General features: G+C 34.3%; 1 protein-coding gene across 2 annotated transcripts; it reads left to right on the top strand.

The window, feature by feature from the left end:
* The first annotated feature begins 3,210 nt into the window (after positions 1-3,210).
* LOC126693185 (UBP1-associated protein 2A) lies at positions 3,211-6,496 on the top strand. Of its 2 annotated transcripts, none has more exons than XM_050389077.1 (2): positions 3,211-4,881; positions 6,132-6,496. In XM_050389077.1, the coding sequence occupies exon 1, from the start codon at positions 3,352-3,354 to the stop codon at positions 4,867-4,869; it is 1,518 nt and encodes a 505-aa protein (XP_050245034.1). In that variant the 5' UTR covers positions 3,211-3,351; the 3' UTR covers positions 4,870-4,881; positions 6,132-6,496. The 2 variants fall into 2 exon arrangements, with proteins under 2 accessions (XP_050245034.1, XP_050245033.1); XM_050389076.1 differs by having other exon boundaries at positions 3,211-4,890.
* The last annotated feature ends 11,833 nt before the right edge of the window (positions 6,497-18,329 follow it).

The raw sequence follows: 18,329 nt of genomic DNA, 5'->3' as shown, positions 1-18,329 counted from the left end.
AAATCATTGGGTAAGTCCTTGTTAGGGACTCTTTTTCTTCATGCTTTTTGTATTTGAAGATGTGTGGTGGAGGCTCCTTAGGGTTGCAGAGCTTTGATATATTATAGTTCTTGAAGTTTGATTATAATATAAGTTTGAGGTTTGGAATAAAAATCTGAACAACAATTTGTGTAGTGGAGAATCTTAGTATTTGAAGATTTAGATGTGGAAGTTTTTATAGATTTAGACTTGAATCCAATAAAGTTTCAATGTTTGGAATTCTTGAAGTTCTTAGAAACTTTCAAAACTTTTAACTAGGGGTGTTCACAAAAATACTTGAACTACACCTAAACCTACCAAAATCATTTGCAAAATAGAGTAACCACACCGCACCACACCACAGAGTGTGGTGTGGTGTGTGGTTTTGTGTTAAGAAAACTGCAAAAAATTGCACCGTACTGCACTTATATATATATATATATATATATATATATTATGAACTAGGTGTTGATCACTTGATCCTTTAAATATAAAGATAAGGCATTTCACACCTAAAAACTGTTGGACTACTTTTAATTAGCCAAAAACAATGAAAAACTAGCAAAACATTTTAAAAATTGGCCAAAACAAAGGAGAAACTAGCTTTGGGATAGGCCAAACCAACCCAAAATTTTGAAAAATGTTGCAGCCCAAAACCAACCAAACCGCACCCTAATACACAATATAAAAAGGCATATGTGACCGCAAAACTAAGGTGCGGTGCAGTGATGGTTTTAGTCAAACCACACATTGCAATGCGGTGATAAAAAATGGACCAAAATTGCACCAAGAACACCTTTACTTTTGGTGAAATTATACAATTCTCATGGTGGACCACGTCACTTGTCCACCATTCTACTAAAAAACTCTCATCTATTTAAAATTGATGAGTTGATCTACCATTCTACTAAAAAACTCTCATCTATTTAAAATTGCTGAGTTAGTTTATGCTAAAAAAAAATTAAATAGAAATTGATTTTTTTATTAAGCTGACTTAGCAATTTTAAGCAGATGAGAGTCTTTTAGTGGAATGATGTACAAGTGACGTGGTCCACCAAGATGACTGTAGAATTTCTCCACTTTTGATAGTATTTAACCCTCCATAAGATTAATGATTGCTTCTAGTTATAAGAGCCTTAAGGAGGTTGAATTATACCTGGTTAATTTTTATTGGTGACAAATGTCATAAATTAATTAGAGGAACATTAGCTTTTGTTCTCCAAGGGACATATATTATTATTTGATTCACCTAATTCTTTTTTTTAAAAATTCACTCCTCCAAAGACAATTGGGTGGTGAGCTTAATGGACTTGAGATATTACAAATTTTACCAACTAACTTGTCCTAAGCACCAAATATAATTCAAGTATTTATTTATTGGGCAAGACTTAGATACAATGTTTAGGTGCTACTCCTTAGGTTTCCATCTAAAAATTCTGTCATGTGGATTTTTTCTCATGGGATGAAAGTATATTTTTTAATTATGTAGCCACATGGCTGAATCTTAAGAAGGGAACCTAAGAAACAGCACCTAAGGTACTATACCTAAATTTTTTCCTTATTTATTAGTGGTTGAAACTCACCTATTAGATCTCCAAAATAAAAAAAATAAAAAAATACCAATCTCATATTAATTGTCATACGATTAGTTTGTAAGTAAATATAATAAAATCTGTAAATATTTTTAGCATTTTGCTTTCTAGGATGGAGAGGTTACAAAATTTCAAAATAATTGATATTTATTTTATTTATAAAATATTTAAAAAATTTAAATATAAATATTTAAAATTTAAAATAATAGTAATAAAATTTTTAGGGAAAATGGTTTAATATTTTGATGGGGAAATTATAGTAAACCCACCTGTGGTTTGGCCTATTTTCACTTGCCTACTCGTGGTTTAGAACTTAACACTTTGCCAACCTGTGTTTAGCTTTGTTTGGTCTCTGTTACCCACCTTTGGCTTTTTTGTTAAAAAACAACTTTTACCACCAAAACATAACATAACACGAATCAAAAAGTTAGGGTTTGAATTTTTTGAAAGAGCTTGGGTTATGGGGTTTTGTGTCTCTATGCAAACTACTAGTCCTTTACTGAAATTCCTTTGAAAAATAATCAAGAAAGGAAGAAGGCAAGAAAGATAGGATTGTTTATGATGAACCATTGAAAAAGGTCTACATTGGGACCCACTATAGAGTGGAAATCAAAATTAAGATTTTTTCTTTTGTTGACTAGGAATGAAAAAGCGTGAAAACACTGTAATAATGCACAAGAACTCCAATAATGCACAAAATGTCTCTGTAACACTAAAAGAAAATACCTCTCTCATCTTTCACGCTAAAATTCAAAAAGTATTGTCTTAACGCTGTGAAATCAAGGTCACTGTTGCCGTTGGTGGTAAAACTCATCAATGCCGTACCGAGCTTCCTCCGAACCCATCAGCTGATTCTTTGCAACGAGCTCGTCTTTCCTTTGCTGCAACTTAACTCGTTGCCACTCCTCTTCTCGCTTAGTCGACGCCACCAAAACGCTGTAGAAATCCCTTTGCTTACACTCTAACAACAACTCTGAATCCTTCAACGGTAGCTCCATCGAGGTCACCATCACTGTCGTGAAATCGACGACCTCATGTTCACGCAATTGGGTGTTATTTTGCTCGGAAAAATTTGGGGGAAATGGCTCGAACGCAATAACTGAATAATTCAGGGACAAATTGGGGAACTTTTTTGGTGACTTTTTCGGACGCAATAACGACGTCATTCAATTGTACTGAATCGGAGAAGGTGACTTTTTTGGTGAGATAATCGAGCAAGGGTTTTCGGTCAAGCAAAGTGACGGTGGTAATTCCTTGCGTGTGAGCCTTTTGCATGTACTCGATGTGCTTGAGGTGGTGGTTGTTGATGAAGAACAGTAGGGTTTCTAAGGTGTAGAGATTGCCTTGCTTCCATAACCTAAGCTCTTTCAAAAAATTCAAACCCTAACTTTTTGATTTGTGTTATGTTATGTTTTGGTGGTAAAAATTCTTTTTTAACAGAAAAGCCCCGATGGTTTTTAACAGAAAAGTCAAAGGTAGGTAATAGAGACCAAACAGAGCTAAATACAGGTGGACAAAGTATTAAATTTTAATCATCCATTAAAAAAAAAAAAAAAAACCCAAACCAAATGATTGAATAATATTGAAGTTAGTTAATGTAAAAAATTTGTCTTTTTTTTCGTGCAATTGTAAACCGAGCTCAGCTGAACTGAAAGTAAAGGCAATCCAAAATTCCAAAGAACCTAAACCCTAGCTTTGTCTCTCAGCCACACTTGTTAAGCTTTCTCTCTACTCTCCACCAATGGCGAGGAAACGAAAGCTCGATTCCCAAACCCAATCCGGCGAACCAACAATCGAACCTCCACAGAAACAACAACAACAACAACAACAGCAGCAGCAGCAACAGCAACAACAAGAAAACATCGAATACGAAGAAGTCGAAGAAGAAGTTGAAGAAGAAGTAGAAGAAGAAGTGGAAGAAGACGAAGACGAAGACGATGACGATGAAGATGACGAAGAACAACAACAACAAAATGCGGCCAATCAGACAGTTAATTCCACCTCCACCTCAGCCGGCGCCGATGGCGACGACGACGACGATGAGCCGATACAGAACCTTCTGGAACCTTTCAGTAAGGACCAGATTATAAACCTACTCCGCGAAGCAGCGGATAAGCACCGTGATGTGGCGGATCGGATCCGAAAGGTGGCGGATGAGGACCCGGCCCACCGCAAGATCTTCGTCCACGGTCTCGGCTGGGACACCACCGCCGAAACCCTAACCACCGTGTTCAAGCAGTTCGGCGAGATCGAAGATTGCAAGGCGGTTTGCGATAAGATCTCAGGTAAATCCAAGGGTTACGGCTTCATCCTCTTCAAGAGCCGCCGTGGCGCCCGGAATGCTCTTAAGCAGCCTCAGAAAAAGATCGGAAATCGGATGACGGCGTGCCAGCTGGCGACGATTGGGCCTGTTCCGATGGGTAATTCTGCGGTGGCGGCAGCTACGTCTTCGGTGGCGGCCCCCGCGGCGCCGTTATCGGAGTATACGCAGAAGAAGATATACGTTAGTAATGTTGGGGCGGAGCTGGATCCAAGGAAATTGCTTGCTTTCTTTGCTAGGTATGGAGAAATCGAAGAAGGACCATTGGGACTTGATAAGGTTACTGGGAAGCCAAAAGGGTTTTGTTTATTTGTTTATAAGACAGTTGAGAGTGCTAAGAAGGCTCTAGAAGAGCCTCACAAGAATTTTGAGGGCCATATATTGCATTGCCAGAGGGCTATTGATGGTCCCAAGCCAAACAAGTCTCAGCAGCATCAACATCAGCAGCAGCAACAGCACCAGCATCACCAGAACCCGAACCCACATACTGTGCCATTCCAGAGGAATGATAATCCTGGATATGTTGCTGGAGCGCCTGGTACTGGAACAGGTCATTTGATGGCTCCTGCTGCAGCCGGTGCGGGAATGGGGTATAATCAGGGAGCTGCAGCAGCTCAGGCTTTGAATCCTGCACTTGGACAGGCCATAACGGCGTTGCTGGCTAGTCAGGGTGCTGGATTGGGGTTGACTAATTTGTTGGGGACGCTTGGTTCGGCTGCGGCTGCTGTGAACCCGGGTGTGCCTGCTGGAGCAGGGCATGGGATGCAGGGTGCTTATCCGAGCCAGACAAATATTAGTCCCGGAGTGATGGGAGGGTATGGAAATCAAGGAGGATTGCAGAGTGGTTACCCGAGTCAGCAGATGGGTCAAGGCGGTTCTGGAAGAGGCCAGCATGGAGCTGGGCAGTATGGTAACATGGCTCCTTACATGGGGCACTAGATTGTCCCTCAGGTATTGCAGGTTCACACTCTTTCCTTTATAGTTTTGTGCCTTAGGTAATATACTAATTGATTCTAACTTGTAGAGAAGCATGGAAATTATGCAGAGGATAAAAAATTATTTGTTATTTATCATTGTTCCAATGGCTAACATGATGCTGTGCTGTTATATTATATGGTATATGGTATGTTTATACCATTTGTTCTGCCTGTATTATACTTTTCCGATGTTGGTGGTGCTCTACTTTTGGTAAAGGAATTATTCTATAAGCTGGAACCTGTTATTCACACGAGTAAGATACTTATGTTGAAGGATGTGGACAAAGAAACCACCCAAGTGTTGGATTGATTCGATGTCATTGATCACTTAATGTATTTCTTGATTTTCCCATTCTTGACAATTAGAGTTGGATGGACCACTTTATTTCTGAAATTTCTGTTGATGATTTGCAATATAAGAGAGCTCTAGAGGCATTTAAGTACCCATACATGTATGTATGCATTTATTTGTGCATGTATGCAGCTTGTGTATTGCATACCATTATGTAGTAATTCTCACTGCCACTTGAAATTTTTGTGATTTTTGTCTGCTTTTTAATCCTGTCTTGTGTGGATATCTTTGAAAAGTAGTAGTTTCGCCTTATGCTGTATCTGTTGTCATGCTTACAGGAAGAGCTAATAGTGACCTTAATTTTTTTTTCTTTTGTGGGGGAGGGAGGGATAGGGTGGGGGGGGGGGACCTCTTTATGGTCCTGCATTAGCATCAAGAACCAGTTTGTTTTTCTACATTTTGAATTGCAATCATCTTCTGCCTTTATTCACCAGGTTTAATACAACTTAAATATTTCTGTCCTTTTTCTCCCTAATTTCAAAGCTAATTTTCTTATCACATGAATTTCATGTCTATTAATTTTCTTATTGCATGGATTTCATGTTTATTTTTCTCTACGAAGGTAAGTGATACATTACATTTTAAACTACATCTTTAGCAAATTCTTCAAACTGTTTTCTGTTCTGTGCCACCATTATTTCTTCATATTTTATGAAGGATGGTTTCTCTTTGGAGTTCATAGGTTTAAGGATGTTATCGAATAAATTTTTCCACAATCTTGATTAAATATTGAACCACATAATTTTTTTTTGAACTTTACTCATATATTTTACTAATTTATCCGCTCAACCCTTTCTGTAAAGGATCTGGTCTTAAAAACCTTCATTTGTTTTCACGAAATCTTTTTTCATGCTTTCTTATTCATTTTGCAGATCCTACTTAGGTGCATCAGTCTTTTAGTACTGGCCTGGTGATTCTTCTGAAGTTTAAGGAGCTGATGCAAATGGCGTCTTTATATTATATGATGAAATGTTACTGTTTGGAAACTACAAGACCAGAATCTTAAAATTGTCATTTGGAGTTTTGGTTTTCCCTACTTGTTTTAATCCCCGTTTCTCTTTGCTTTCCTTTCAAAATATTGTAGTATTTTGACTTCCCCATATATCGTTTAAACGCCTTGGAACTGTTTTATTATTTTCAAGTTAACATCTATTGTACTTCATGGTTTGGGAGTTTTAAACAAACGTGCCTTTTGAAATTTCTGTGTTATTTATCAAATAATGGTTGTATTCTATGAGCCCTTGAGTTGGTTAATTGATGCTATGTATTTTACTTGGTTTTGATATAGTTGCTTTGGTTTATTTGTGTCCTACATTTACACTCTTGAATCTGTTTTGTCTGATTTTGTAAATATGGTATGCTTAGTTATGGAACTGAGTGGTATGTATCAAAAAAGATTTTATGTAACTGAATGGTGCTCCATAAGTTAAAAGGTTATGTATTACTGTGTTCAATTGAAATTTGAAGATCACCACATTGTTCATGACTATATCTTGACTGTTTTTTATTATTATAAAAATGGTATTTTATTGCACACAATAATGAAAACGACATAGCCTAAAAGAATTACAAAAAAATTATGCACAAAGGTATATCTAACTTCTTATCTGTTCAGTTTGCTTACAACTACTTCTACTGCAGGTAAGGCTTTCATGCAGGTTTACAGGCCATGGTTTTTACTACCTTGCGTTAGTGTGTTACACTAGCAATTACTTACCCAAAACACATGCTCTTGGGGGGTGGAGTACACTAGGGAATAGGCTAAAATGTATGCTTCCAGATTTTTTACTTTTTATCTCACCCTTTTTATTTTTAAATAAAACCCCAAAACTAGCTTTTTCCAAAAATAAGCTAACTTTTATCTTTTTGTCTCACCTTTAGCAAATAGGCTAACAAATGGGTTAGTTGGAAATTTCCCTGTCTGCAAAAATTTTATGGAGATTTGAAATGATGTTTTTATTTGTGGTCCTAATAGGCAGATTCATGAATTTTTCCCCCTACTTGGGCCTGATCACTATAAGCTTATGGTTATTTGTCTGTTATTTTGGTAAAGAGGATGTAAAGTACTTTTAGTGATTCAATTTTTTTCAAGAAGGGGTGTGGATTTTGTGGTTTACCAGGATAGATTTGTGTTGCTCCAGCAGCTGCCATTTTCAGTCTTAGAGGTTTCAAATGTATATGTTTTGGGTAGTTCTCTCTCTCTCTCTCTCTTACTAGATATATATATATATATATATATAGAGGAAAGGAATAAGCTTAAAATACAACTCTATCATAATATGATGAATTGGGTGTTTAATTGTTTTGTTGACCCCACTTTCATGCTTCTCACAACCAAATAATATTGGAGGCCGATTTACCAAAAAAATATTATTGGAGGCCTGCTCTGTGATTGCTGCAACAGATTTGTCAGGTTGCTGATTTTCCTAAGAGAACTATGTGACTTCATCAAGTAGAAGGTAACACATTAGACTTACAGTTTGATGATTGATTTCTTGTTCATATTACACAATAGGATTGTTCATATTACAATCCTATTTGCTCCATGTATTAATTTATGAGGGTTTTTGAAGGCTAGTGTGTCTCTGTCACATTCAAGCTGTGTGCGATAATTGATAGCCTATTGCAATATGTGATGAATGCTTGACACAATCAATGAAGTATATGGTCATTGGAATTTTAAGTTGCAATATTTATCGTATGTTATCTGGTTGCCTTAAAAGATTTGAACAATAAATTTTATTATATGAACTTTCACATGATGAATGATTTAAAAAATGCCGTGGTCTCTAGTTTGCTATTCCCTCCATCTTACTTTTTTTTGTCCTATTTGAAAAGTCAAACTTTTTAAGGGAATATCATTTATTGTCATGTTACCCTTTAAAAATATATAAGTTTTCAAAACTATCCTTAAAAAATTTATCAAAAAATTGAATTTGTAAATTAATAGGGGTATAATAGGAACATTAGTAAATTAATGACTTTTATTTTTAGAAACAAGACAATATTTTGAGAGAACTCAAAATGGAATAGAGGACAAAAAAAAAATGGGACATAGAGAGAGTATAATATATCAATTTTTGTGGAAATTGCTTTTCAAGTGTGTTTGTATGCCAGTTGACACATCTTTTGGTGAGAGATGTTGTAAATTTTCACTCTACCTATTGTCTTATTGGGATGAGGGAAGATGTGCTGCATGCTGGGTTGTAGTATGTATATTAATATGGTGTACACTACCCTTATGTTTAGTGCATTAGGTTTTTCAATTAAATTTTAATACATTCCTCACGATACACGATAAATATTTCTTAATGCTTAAATGAGATGTTTTACCCCTCTCCTCTCTCACAAAATTTTTTACCACAACTACTTTTTACATATTTATTACTTTATTTTATTCAATGGTTGAGATTGAGAGTTGCTTTTTTCAACTCTCAATCTCAACCACTCAATGCTATTGTATCAGGTGCTATACTTTGATCACAATCCGGCTATTATATGTTAAAAGTATTTATCTATTTTCATTTTGAAAGCTCCTATCTACCTTACGAAATAAGCACCCTAAAAAAATATGTTTTTTCTATAGTAAACTATAGAACACTTAAATAAACATTTTTTTTTCTTCTACCATATTTGTGTGTGTGTGTTTTTTTCTTTCTATTATATTTGTATTTAAAAAAAAAAAAAAAAAAAAAAAAAAAAAAAAAAAAAAAAAAAAAACGTGAACTTTGGTAGGAACAGTTGATTCAATTTCAAGGAACGAAGGCGTAACACAAAGGTGAGGTTTCTGATGCCAAGCATTTTCTTCATTGACTATATTTGCCGAACAGCTTTATTCTCCTTCCCCTTGCTTCTATTTTCGAGCACGTCCTCCTTGTCAGTTCCAGACAAGTATTGACATGGATTCAAGTTAGGGCTAGTTTGGGGTAATGTAATTAAGACTACTTGTCCAAATAGTTGTACCATATAATGGTTAGTTACAAACCCTAGCATGCTCATCAAATTTAATATATGCGTTAGTGTTAATAATACAAACACAAGATGGGGGCCATGTGGGCCAATAGAAATAATTATACGCTTCCAACTTATTGAACGAATCCTATCAAAAAAAAAAAAAAAAACATTATTGAATGAATGAATCTACAATTTGTGTTGTTTAGACTTGGTTGTCTCTCTCTCGAATCCTCAACCCATTCTTGCATCCATGAACTCCATTATCAATCTTCCATTTCCCATTCCCATTCCAAAACCCTAGTACATTATGATAAATCCCTAAACCATTTCCCATTTAGATCCCAGCCGAACTCACATTCACATTTGTTACTCTGGCCCTAGCTGATCCTCCATAATCTAAATCCCTCGTTCAAGCTCTTGAAACTATCAACTACTCACGTTCACAATTTCTTATTCAACTCTAACTCACATTCACAAATCCAAGAAACCCTAATCCCACATTGTAATATTCAAGATCCCAATTTCTCAATAAACCCTATTTCTAATAACACAAGCACTCCAAAAAATATATATATATTTTTTTTTAATTTTATTTTATTATTTTTTAAATTAGTAGACAACGTGTACTAAATTCTTTTTAGTATTATATTTGTATAAAAGTACTTCAACTTAACTTAAAAATTGTTATTAAAAAAAAATAATAATAATATTCTAGTTTATTTTTTTAATAATTTATTATATAAATTTTCCTTTATATTTATAATATTGCTCTATTTGTTTTGATGGTTATTTTATTTTTTAGAAAGATTACTTTATTTTATTTTAATTTTTGAAGAAACATTTAAGAAAATCGTGAATGCTAGTATAAACTCTAAATTGAATTAATTTCCTAAACTTTTTAATTTTGCACGTTTAATCATGGGATGACGAACGCATGAACATGTGAACCATGGATTAGGGTTTCAAACATGTTATTTGAATATGCCTACATGAAAATCTGTTTTTGTGAACCCTTAACATGTTGAATTTGTTTTTCATAATCATACATGTAATTCCTTGTTTTATGACATGTTGGAATGCTTTACTAGGATTGTGTGTTTGCATAAATTGTATCCACGGCCATAAGATCGACTTTGGGTTGAGTGAGGTGGATTAACTAATAATAATCCACGATTCTTAAAAAAAAAAAAAAAACCCTAATAATAGAATAAAAGGCGTTGTAATTCTATCTTAATTCTATCTTATGTACCACCGCACACCCTTGGTGCGATGGTCACTCCACAGGTATAAGTGCTTGTGGGATGTGGGGGGCAAGGGCCGGGGTTCAAATCTCCAGGAGGGAGTTTCACACACATGTACACTTAGATTAGGCTAGAGTAGAATTCTATCTTGTATCAAAAAAAAAAAAAAAAAAATTCTATCTTATGTTATCAATGTGAGTTTGCATAAATTGTATCCACGGCCATAAGATCGACTTTGGGTTGAGTGAGGTGGATTAACTAATAATAATCCACGATTCTTTAAAAAAAAAAAAAAAAAAACCCTAATAATAGAATAAAAGGCGTTGTAATTCTATCTTAATTCTATCTTATGTTATCAATGTAAATTCAAACATTTTAATAAACAAAAATTGTATTTCATTTCATTTTTTTAAAATTTTCTTATTTTTCCTTTAATAGAATAAAAGGCGACTCTAAGTTAAAACTTTCAATCTAAGAGGGGCAATATCATTAATCGAGTTATGATTTTGAGAAACATTATTACATGGTCTATTTGTTAACCCCTTCTCCCAAAGTCATGATTTTAAACATAAGCTTGCCTAACATAACTTATGTATCAGGTAAAATTTGACCTACTTGATTGGCAGAGAAAAGGGGGGGGCCAAGGGGAATATATAAAGGAAGAACGATAGCATTTCATCTCAAATATGCTTAATAAACCTTTAAAACAAAAAAAAAAAAAAAAAAAAAAAAAAAAAAAAAAACTCACATTGGATAATCAATCAATTGGGCCAAATGCCATTTAGCTACAATGCTTCTTTTAAAATAGAGAACATGGTAGTTTAGGCAAATAATTATTTTAATATATTTAAGAGGTCTTATTAATAGGGAAAAGTGGATCTCTTGAAGAAGTCACAACTCATTCCATCTCTCTTGTGAATCACTTTTTCCTTTCCCATTATGTCTATAAGGATTGAAGTGTAGATCTAGAAATTTGGATTGCTAAAAGATTAATTAGAAGCCAAAAACACCAACTTTCTCAAAGTTTGATCGTTCAAATGAAATTCACCTGTTGGAGAATCTATTTAAGAAATTTTTTTTTTCCCTTTCCTTGCTAGTTGGAAGCTCCCGCAGCATTAATAGCAGCGACCGTTGCCCCCTTTCTAGCTTCCTTGCTTGGTTCCCAGCCTTTCGTCAAGGCCCTGGAATCCGTTGGACATCTCAGCAGCGGGATTGAATACTCGCATTTGATTGAAGTTCCATTGGAGTGCCCCCTAACATAAAGGAGGGTTGTTTCTAGGTGGGTCGGTTTGCACAAGACATTGCTTAGGATCAACGGGTCATACGATATGTGCATTTCATCCTACTACCAGTTAGTTAACAGCTAATCGTTTTACCACTAAGCCATTGTTTTTCTAATAGAACTAAGCTTGCTCTTCACAATATTTCTTTCTTCATTTGCGTGGATGACTGATTGATATGCTATGTGGATGTAGATCACTTGGAAGCCCTTTGGAGATAAGCCTTACACTGCAGAGCTATAGCATGGCTTGGGGGGGCCATCCCCCACCCCCCAAAAATTAAAAAAATTATTTTATATTATGTATGTGGGGGCCGTTCGATCAATAGGCCCATTAAGGTCAGGATTGTTGGGCTTGTGGCCCATCCGAGGATGCATATCCGTCAGAAGAAGCCAAGTCTAGTCATAAGGTAATTACTGAAGGGGGTGGTAGTCAATATCACGAGGGTGAGGTGCTGTATTCGTTTGAGGACGCCATACTCCTCGGCACTGTGTGTCCGAGGACGAACAGGGCGCGGTCTTGTGGCAGCCGGGCCTCAGAATTATGTCACCAATGCAGATAGGATCACAGACCAAGGGTAAAAGGGAAAAGATAAACAAATATCTATAGCCACAGCTGTCTCTGCATTAATGACTTTTCAACCAACTCTCTGGCCGCATTAATGTGGAGGTGATACCTGAACAGTAAGGGGGCAGCCTTACAGCTGCCCATAGGAAGTTCCAAAAGGTGCTGGATGGGACAGAAAGAAATCCTCCGAACCCAATCTACACGTGTGCGGTGAGGATGAAAGGCAAAGGGTGGTATATAAACTGAAAGAAGAACATACAAGAGATCGATCGAAAGAGAAAAAGGGAAGGAGAGAAAGAAAAACACAGACTAAAGAAGAAGAGCAAAAAGAGAGAAAAAGAACTGTACCGATTACTAAAGGGAACGATCGTTGTACCAACTTAAGACTTTCAATATACGTGGGAGTAAATTTTTCCATTATACAAAAGTTAACCTAGTTCTTCACACCCACGCTCTACAAATCATATTGTTTGGGCCTTTTTACGTGCGAACCCAACACTGTTACGGGTCGTTACAAATCGCGTCCTTACAATGTATAAGTATTAAAATTTTAAATATTTAGCTACAAAAATAGAAGTTGGCCCTCCCAAATGTTTGAGTTAAGTATTAAAACTTTAAATATTTAGCTACAAAAATAGAAGTCCCCCCTCCCCCCACCAAATGTTTGAGTTAGTCCAATAATGCTCTTAAAAACCAATAGAATTTGTCAATTAGTCTAGTAGTTATAGAGACAACGTAACTTTTGTATACTCATTAGAGTTAAAAAGATGATAAGTTTTCCTAAAAAATTATCTTGCGAATATTCATATTTGAAAGTTGTTAATTTTATATACAATATATTTATAAATTATGACCTACTCTAGTATCAAAATATTAATGTTTATATTTGTGTATGTACGTTTATGCATGTATACGATGGTTTATCTTGATTTGAAACTAATATATTAATACCAAAAATTTGGCCCCCCCAAACAAAAAAATCTTAGTTCCGTCCCTGAGGCCAACTGGAGCTATACTGAACTGTATTTCCTTACCAGAGTGGAGCTGATAGCCTGATATACCCGGACCACATTGAATGTTACTTGGGTGAGGGTGTTACGGCCGGTCTTTGAGGCCTTGCTACCTTGCCTTTGTCCTCTGGGTTCTTGGGGACTAAATCTTAATAGCTTCCAATACCTTAAAGGAAATGTTAACACCATAACTATATAAGCATCTCAACGTGCATGTGTTTGTACAAAGAACACAACAAAGTTGTGTGTGTGTTTAAGAAAGCTCTTAAAGAGTTTTATCTCAGTCTTTCTCTTTCAAGAGATTCAAGAGCCGGTATCAATGTTGTTCAATTTGGATCCTTTGGGTTACAAATCAAGATTGAGTTGTTCAAATCTGAAGACATATCATCGGATGCACTAAGAATTCTAGAAATCTGAGTGAGGCAAAGATACCAACACAAAATTCTCTATCATTCACCTAGGATTTGGTTATGCGTGGCTTTGGGAGTGGACAATATTTTTTGGTGGGGAGAGTGGTAGTCTGGTAGAGATTGAGGGAGAATGAGATAATTTGGGAGAAATTAAAAAAAGAAAAAAGAAGAAGCAATATTTTAATGAAATAGAGTAAAAAATAGATAATCCGTACAAAATGTAAGTTCTTATCACATAAAAGAAAGAAAAAGAAGTCATTATGAATGCTTTAAGCGTGAGTTTGACATTAGCATTTAGCTGACTTTTTGAGTAAATGTTACAACTATTTGTAGATCCCATGTGTGGCGCCTTCAAGAATAGTAACTTCTTTGATTTTGCATTTGGCATTTCACCTATTGTCCTTTTCTATAGCTGCATTATGTGGGCTTGCAGGAACAACCAGTGTTTACTAGTCCAAATAGGTAGTGGAAATTTGCTAATAATCATTGTACATGATTTACATTTTTTTTGAATCTCTCTCTCTTCTTTTTTTATGAAATGACATTTTTTTCTTGTTAATAATGTAGTGCTCATTTGCATGTCCTGTAGGATTACTCAGCACGAGTTTCCTATTGACTCCTATGTACAAAAGAGAATAATACATTACTTCTTATCCTATTGATAGACACAATACGTTTAATTAATGTTAGGTACTATAATGATATTTGTAACCGACCCAGTGCATATTTAAGGTGTGTTTGTTTGTAGGAAATTTTGTTTCGTTGATTCAGGGACCTTATGAAGAAAGGGCCCTTGTATCATTTAGGGGGCGAGGTACTACCTCTCTGATTTCAACAAGGTTGGAGACCAATAAAGTTAGAGGAAAAATTTAATTATGTCCATTCATCTATTTTGCTGTTAATAAGAAAATTTTGGTGTTTAGAAACGCAGACAAAAATTCATTACTGTTGCTATAATTGTTCTTCATAATTTTGTTAGAATGTATAACGATAAGGATATGAGAAAAGAGTTTTGTAAATATGACACAATGATATGTGTGAGAGTAATGGGGAAGGTTATTATGATGATGTGGCACCATGGTTTTTAGACCTGAATCGAACCATTCGGTCCAATCAAGTTACTCATGTTAAGCTGGTTTTTTAAGTGCAGAAATCGTGTATTTTAATAAATTCAATGGACCCCTTAAAACGAAAGTTGAACAATGAACCACTAGCACCGAGAAGGAAGTTTTTTATTTCGATAAAAATCAAAGAAAGAAGGCATGGGGTGAACCGGCTATTAAGCTGATTTTTTTAGTAAAGAAGCTAACCAATAGACCAATCATTTTTCTTGTGACTGATATTGAGCTATTATATATATATTACTTTCTAAATGATTAATATTGTTTCATTTTTGTTATGTCACCCCTCTCTCATCTCTCTCATTAAACATATCATTAAATTTTATTTACTAAATTTATTTGTGAATAAGAATTGTACTTTTGAAGTGGAAGGTGAAAGACTGAAAGTGGTATTTATGAATTTATATAAAAATGATAATTTATTTTAGATTAAAATACTTTCTACTTGAAGGATCATTAAACAATTTTTTAATGCTTGTTTATGTATTTATTATTTTCTATTAACCTTATAAATATTGAAAAATTCATCTTAAATTTATTTTAATTTTTTCATCTTTTTAGTCAATTTTTTAAATATTTATAAATTTAATAAATTTATTTGTGTTTTAATTAATTATGACATCATCGTGGTTCCATCTTAGTCAAATCTTGCTCTAACTTTAAAAATCTTGAATATCTTTCTTTACCGCTTCTTTGAACTTTCGGGTTTAAAATCTATGTGTAGCACATGTGATTTCTTCTTTAAATAAGCCTAAGATGAAGGTAGTTTAACAAAATCACATAATCAATATGTGGGATTGATACACATTTGGACTCAGTTTGTTAATTGTTGTTGTTACCAGTAATATCATAGTTTTTTTTTTTTTTCTCGATAAATCTAGTTGATGATCATGTTGAAATATTATCTTCATTGATAAAAAATTATATTCAAAACAATTTGTTGTTATTATTATTATTCTTAATAAGTTATTATGTTCAACATTTGATTTTCTCATTTTAAGCTATTTTTTATATTGAAGTATTAAAATATAATTGCAATTGCATATATAGCTTTTTATTTTTATTAATATTTTAAAGTACTTTTTTTTAGCAAAAAAGCAATTAGCTAATTTTATTTCTCATTTATATTTTAAAACTAGATAAGTTGCAAGTAGGGGAGTTCACAAAACCGTATACACTGCACAAACCGCAAAAATTGAACCAAAACTTCCCGCAAAATGGCATAACCGCACCACACTGCAAGTAACAGTGCATCGCACTACATGGTGCAGTGCGATTTACGATTTTATAATAAGAAAATTGTACAAACTGCATCGCACTACACCTTCTCTATATATTAATATATTTATTTATTTTTAATATTAAATATATTATTAATAGTATAATAACCCTAGTTTTCAAAAAAAAAAAAAAGTTTGATAACCCTAGCAAGTGTTGACTAGAAAAACCAGTTCAAAATAAAGAAAAATTAACTCAATAGTTTAAAACTTAGCCTTAAATAAAGGAAAAAAGTAGTTTTGGGTTGGGTAGGAAAAGCCCGAAATTTGAAAAATATACCGATTTTAAACCGTTCAAACTGCATCTTATACACCGCACTGCATATGTAACGCAAAAATGAGGTGCGGTGCGGTTATGATTTTGATTAAACTCCAAATCGCACTGTACCACACTGCATATGTGACCGCAAAAATAAAGAGCGATACAATTACGATTTTGGCTAAACCATCCCATAAAATGTGATGCTAAAAATGGTTCAAAATCGCACTGCAAATACCCCTAGCTGCAACGAAATGGGCATTTTATTGAGACAAGTAAGATCATATAAATCAGATTCGTTGCAATCTTTGTGGTCCTAAGCTGACTGTTACTGTGTTGACTTGCAGCTGGCTTTTATGCTTAGACTTAGAGCATTTACCATTTAGCCGTGGGTTGGGCAAAATCTTAGGCAAATCAAAAAACTAATTGGCCTTTTTTTTATTTATTTTATTTTTAAAATGATAAAAAGCTGATAAAAAAAGAAAAAAAAGAAAAGAAAAAGAGCAATTATAAGAAGTAGACTTTATAAACTATAAGTTGAAATTCTATCGCATTTAATTAAAGAGAGTACTTTAATTCTAATATATAGGTATAGATAAAAAAAGTGGTGTATATATAGGTATAGATAAAAAAGTGGTGTTTCCATCAAAAAAAAAAAAAAAAAAAAAAAAAAAAAAAAAAAAAGATAAAAAAGCGGTGTGAAAATTTTCATACATTTTAGAGATGCGTCTTTTGGGCTCCAATTATGGCCACCCAATGAAGGCCCAAGAGATACATACCATTCGGGCTCAAATGCCTTGGGCGCGGTCCTGAAAGTGGTGTGATATACAATTATACATGTTCAATTACTTTCTTTTGTAATTCATTTGGATAGAGAAAAAGATCACCATATGGCATTTTTTTAAAAACCCAATTAATTTTTAATACCATATGGCTTTTAAGCAGAAGTTGAATTGAAAGCTTTATATATATAAGGTTACAATTTGTAAACCCAAAATTTCCTAACCTCACATATTAATTCCTAACCCAACTAATTTCGTCTTGTCTACAATTTGTTCACTGTGGTGCAAATTTAAGGGACCTTAGCTAGAGATGGTCTTAGGCACAAAGCTTGATGTATCTCTCTTTTTGTGGAATTAATTTGAGTATTATTTAGCCCAAAAAAAAAAAAAAAAAAAATCACACACATCAATCCCATCGCTAGCTTCAATTAATCCTGTATAGGGCTAAAAATAGTTCCAAATTCAAATGGGGTTGAATTTAGTAGTAAAGTGAAAGTGATATTGCTGAATGAAAGTGTTACGAATATAGAACAAATTCCTCACTTTAAGATGGAATATCCAACAAAGTCCCCATCGAAAGTCAATGTTTCCAAAGCATGCATGTGAATCGATCAGAGAGCTAGTGCATTTTACTAGCTAGTGGTCCACGCAATTGAAACAAACACATCCAATCCGATCCAATCCAAGGATAACATTGATCATGATCATGGGTACTACTACACATATCCTACAAGTGTGGTTGGAATCTACAATAAGTGGGCAGAGAAAAAGATTGGATAGACTGTAGGTCTTCTTCTTGTTCCTTTTTTCCACTATTAGAAGACAGTGATGAAAGTCACTAACAAATATATAAATATTTTTGATTCATTCAATGTGGTCATACAAAATGGATAGGTAACACGCATGACCTTATACAGTTATACCTTTAAATAAGTCCATCATACCTAAGCAAGGGATCAGATCACAACAACTAAAGTTTGATACTGGAGTTAAAACTCTTATAGTTCAATTATTTGGGATTCTTTTGGTGTTTTTAACAGAGATATTTATGATTCAAATCTCTCATCCCGTTGTAAGTATGAAATTATCAACCACAAAAAAAACTTTCATATCGAAATTAGTTCCTTATTCTACTCTAGCTATGATTTTCTTAATTTGAAATCCGTTAT

This window comes from Quercus robur, chromosome 7, assembly GCF_932294415.1.
Source record: "Quercus robur chromosome 7, dhQueRobu3.1, whole genome shotgun sequence".
NCBI lineage: Eukaryota > Viridiplantae > Streptophyta > Magnoliopsida > Fagales > Fagaceae > Quercus > Quercus robur.
Note: the sequence above shows the minus strand (reverse complement) of the source record. Positions and strands in the feature narration are given on the sequence as shown.

Coding starts and splice junctions, on each gene's coding strand:
- LOC126693185 (XM_050389077.1), top strand. CDS start 3,352: ATGGCGAGGAAACGAAAGCTCGATTCCCAAACCCAATCCGGCGAACCA.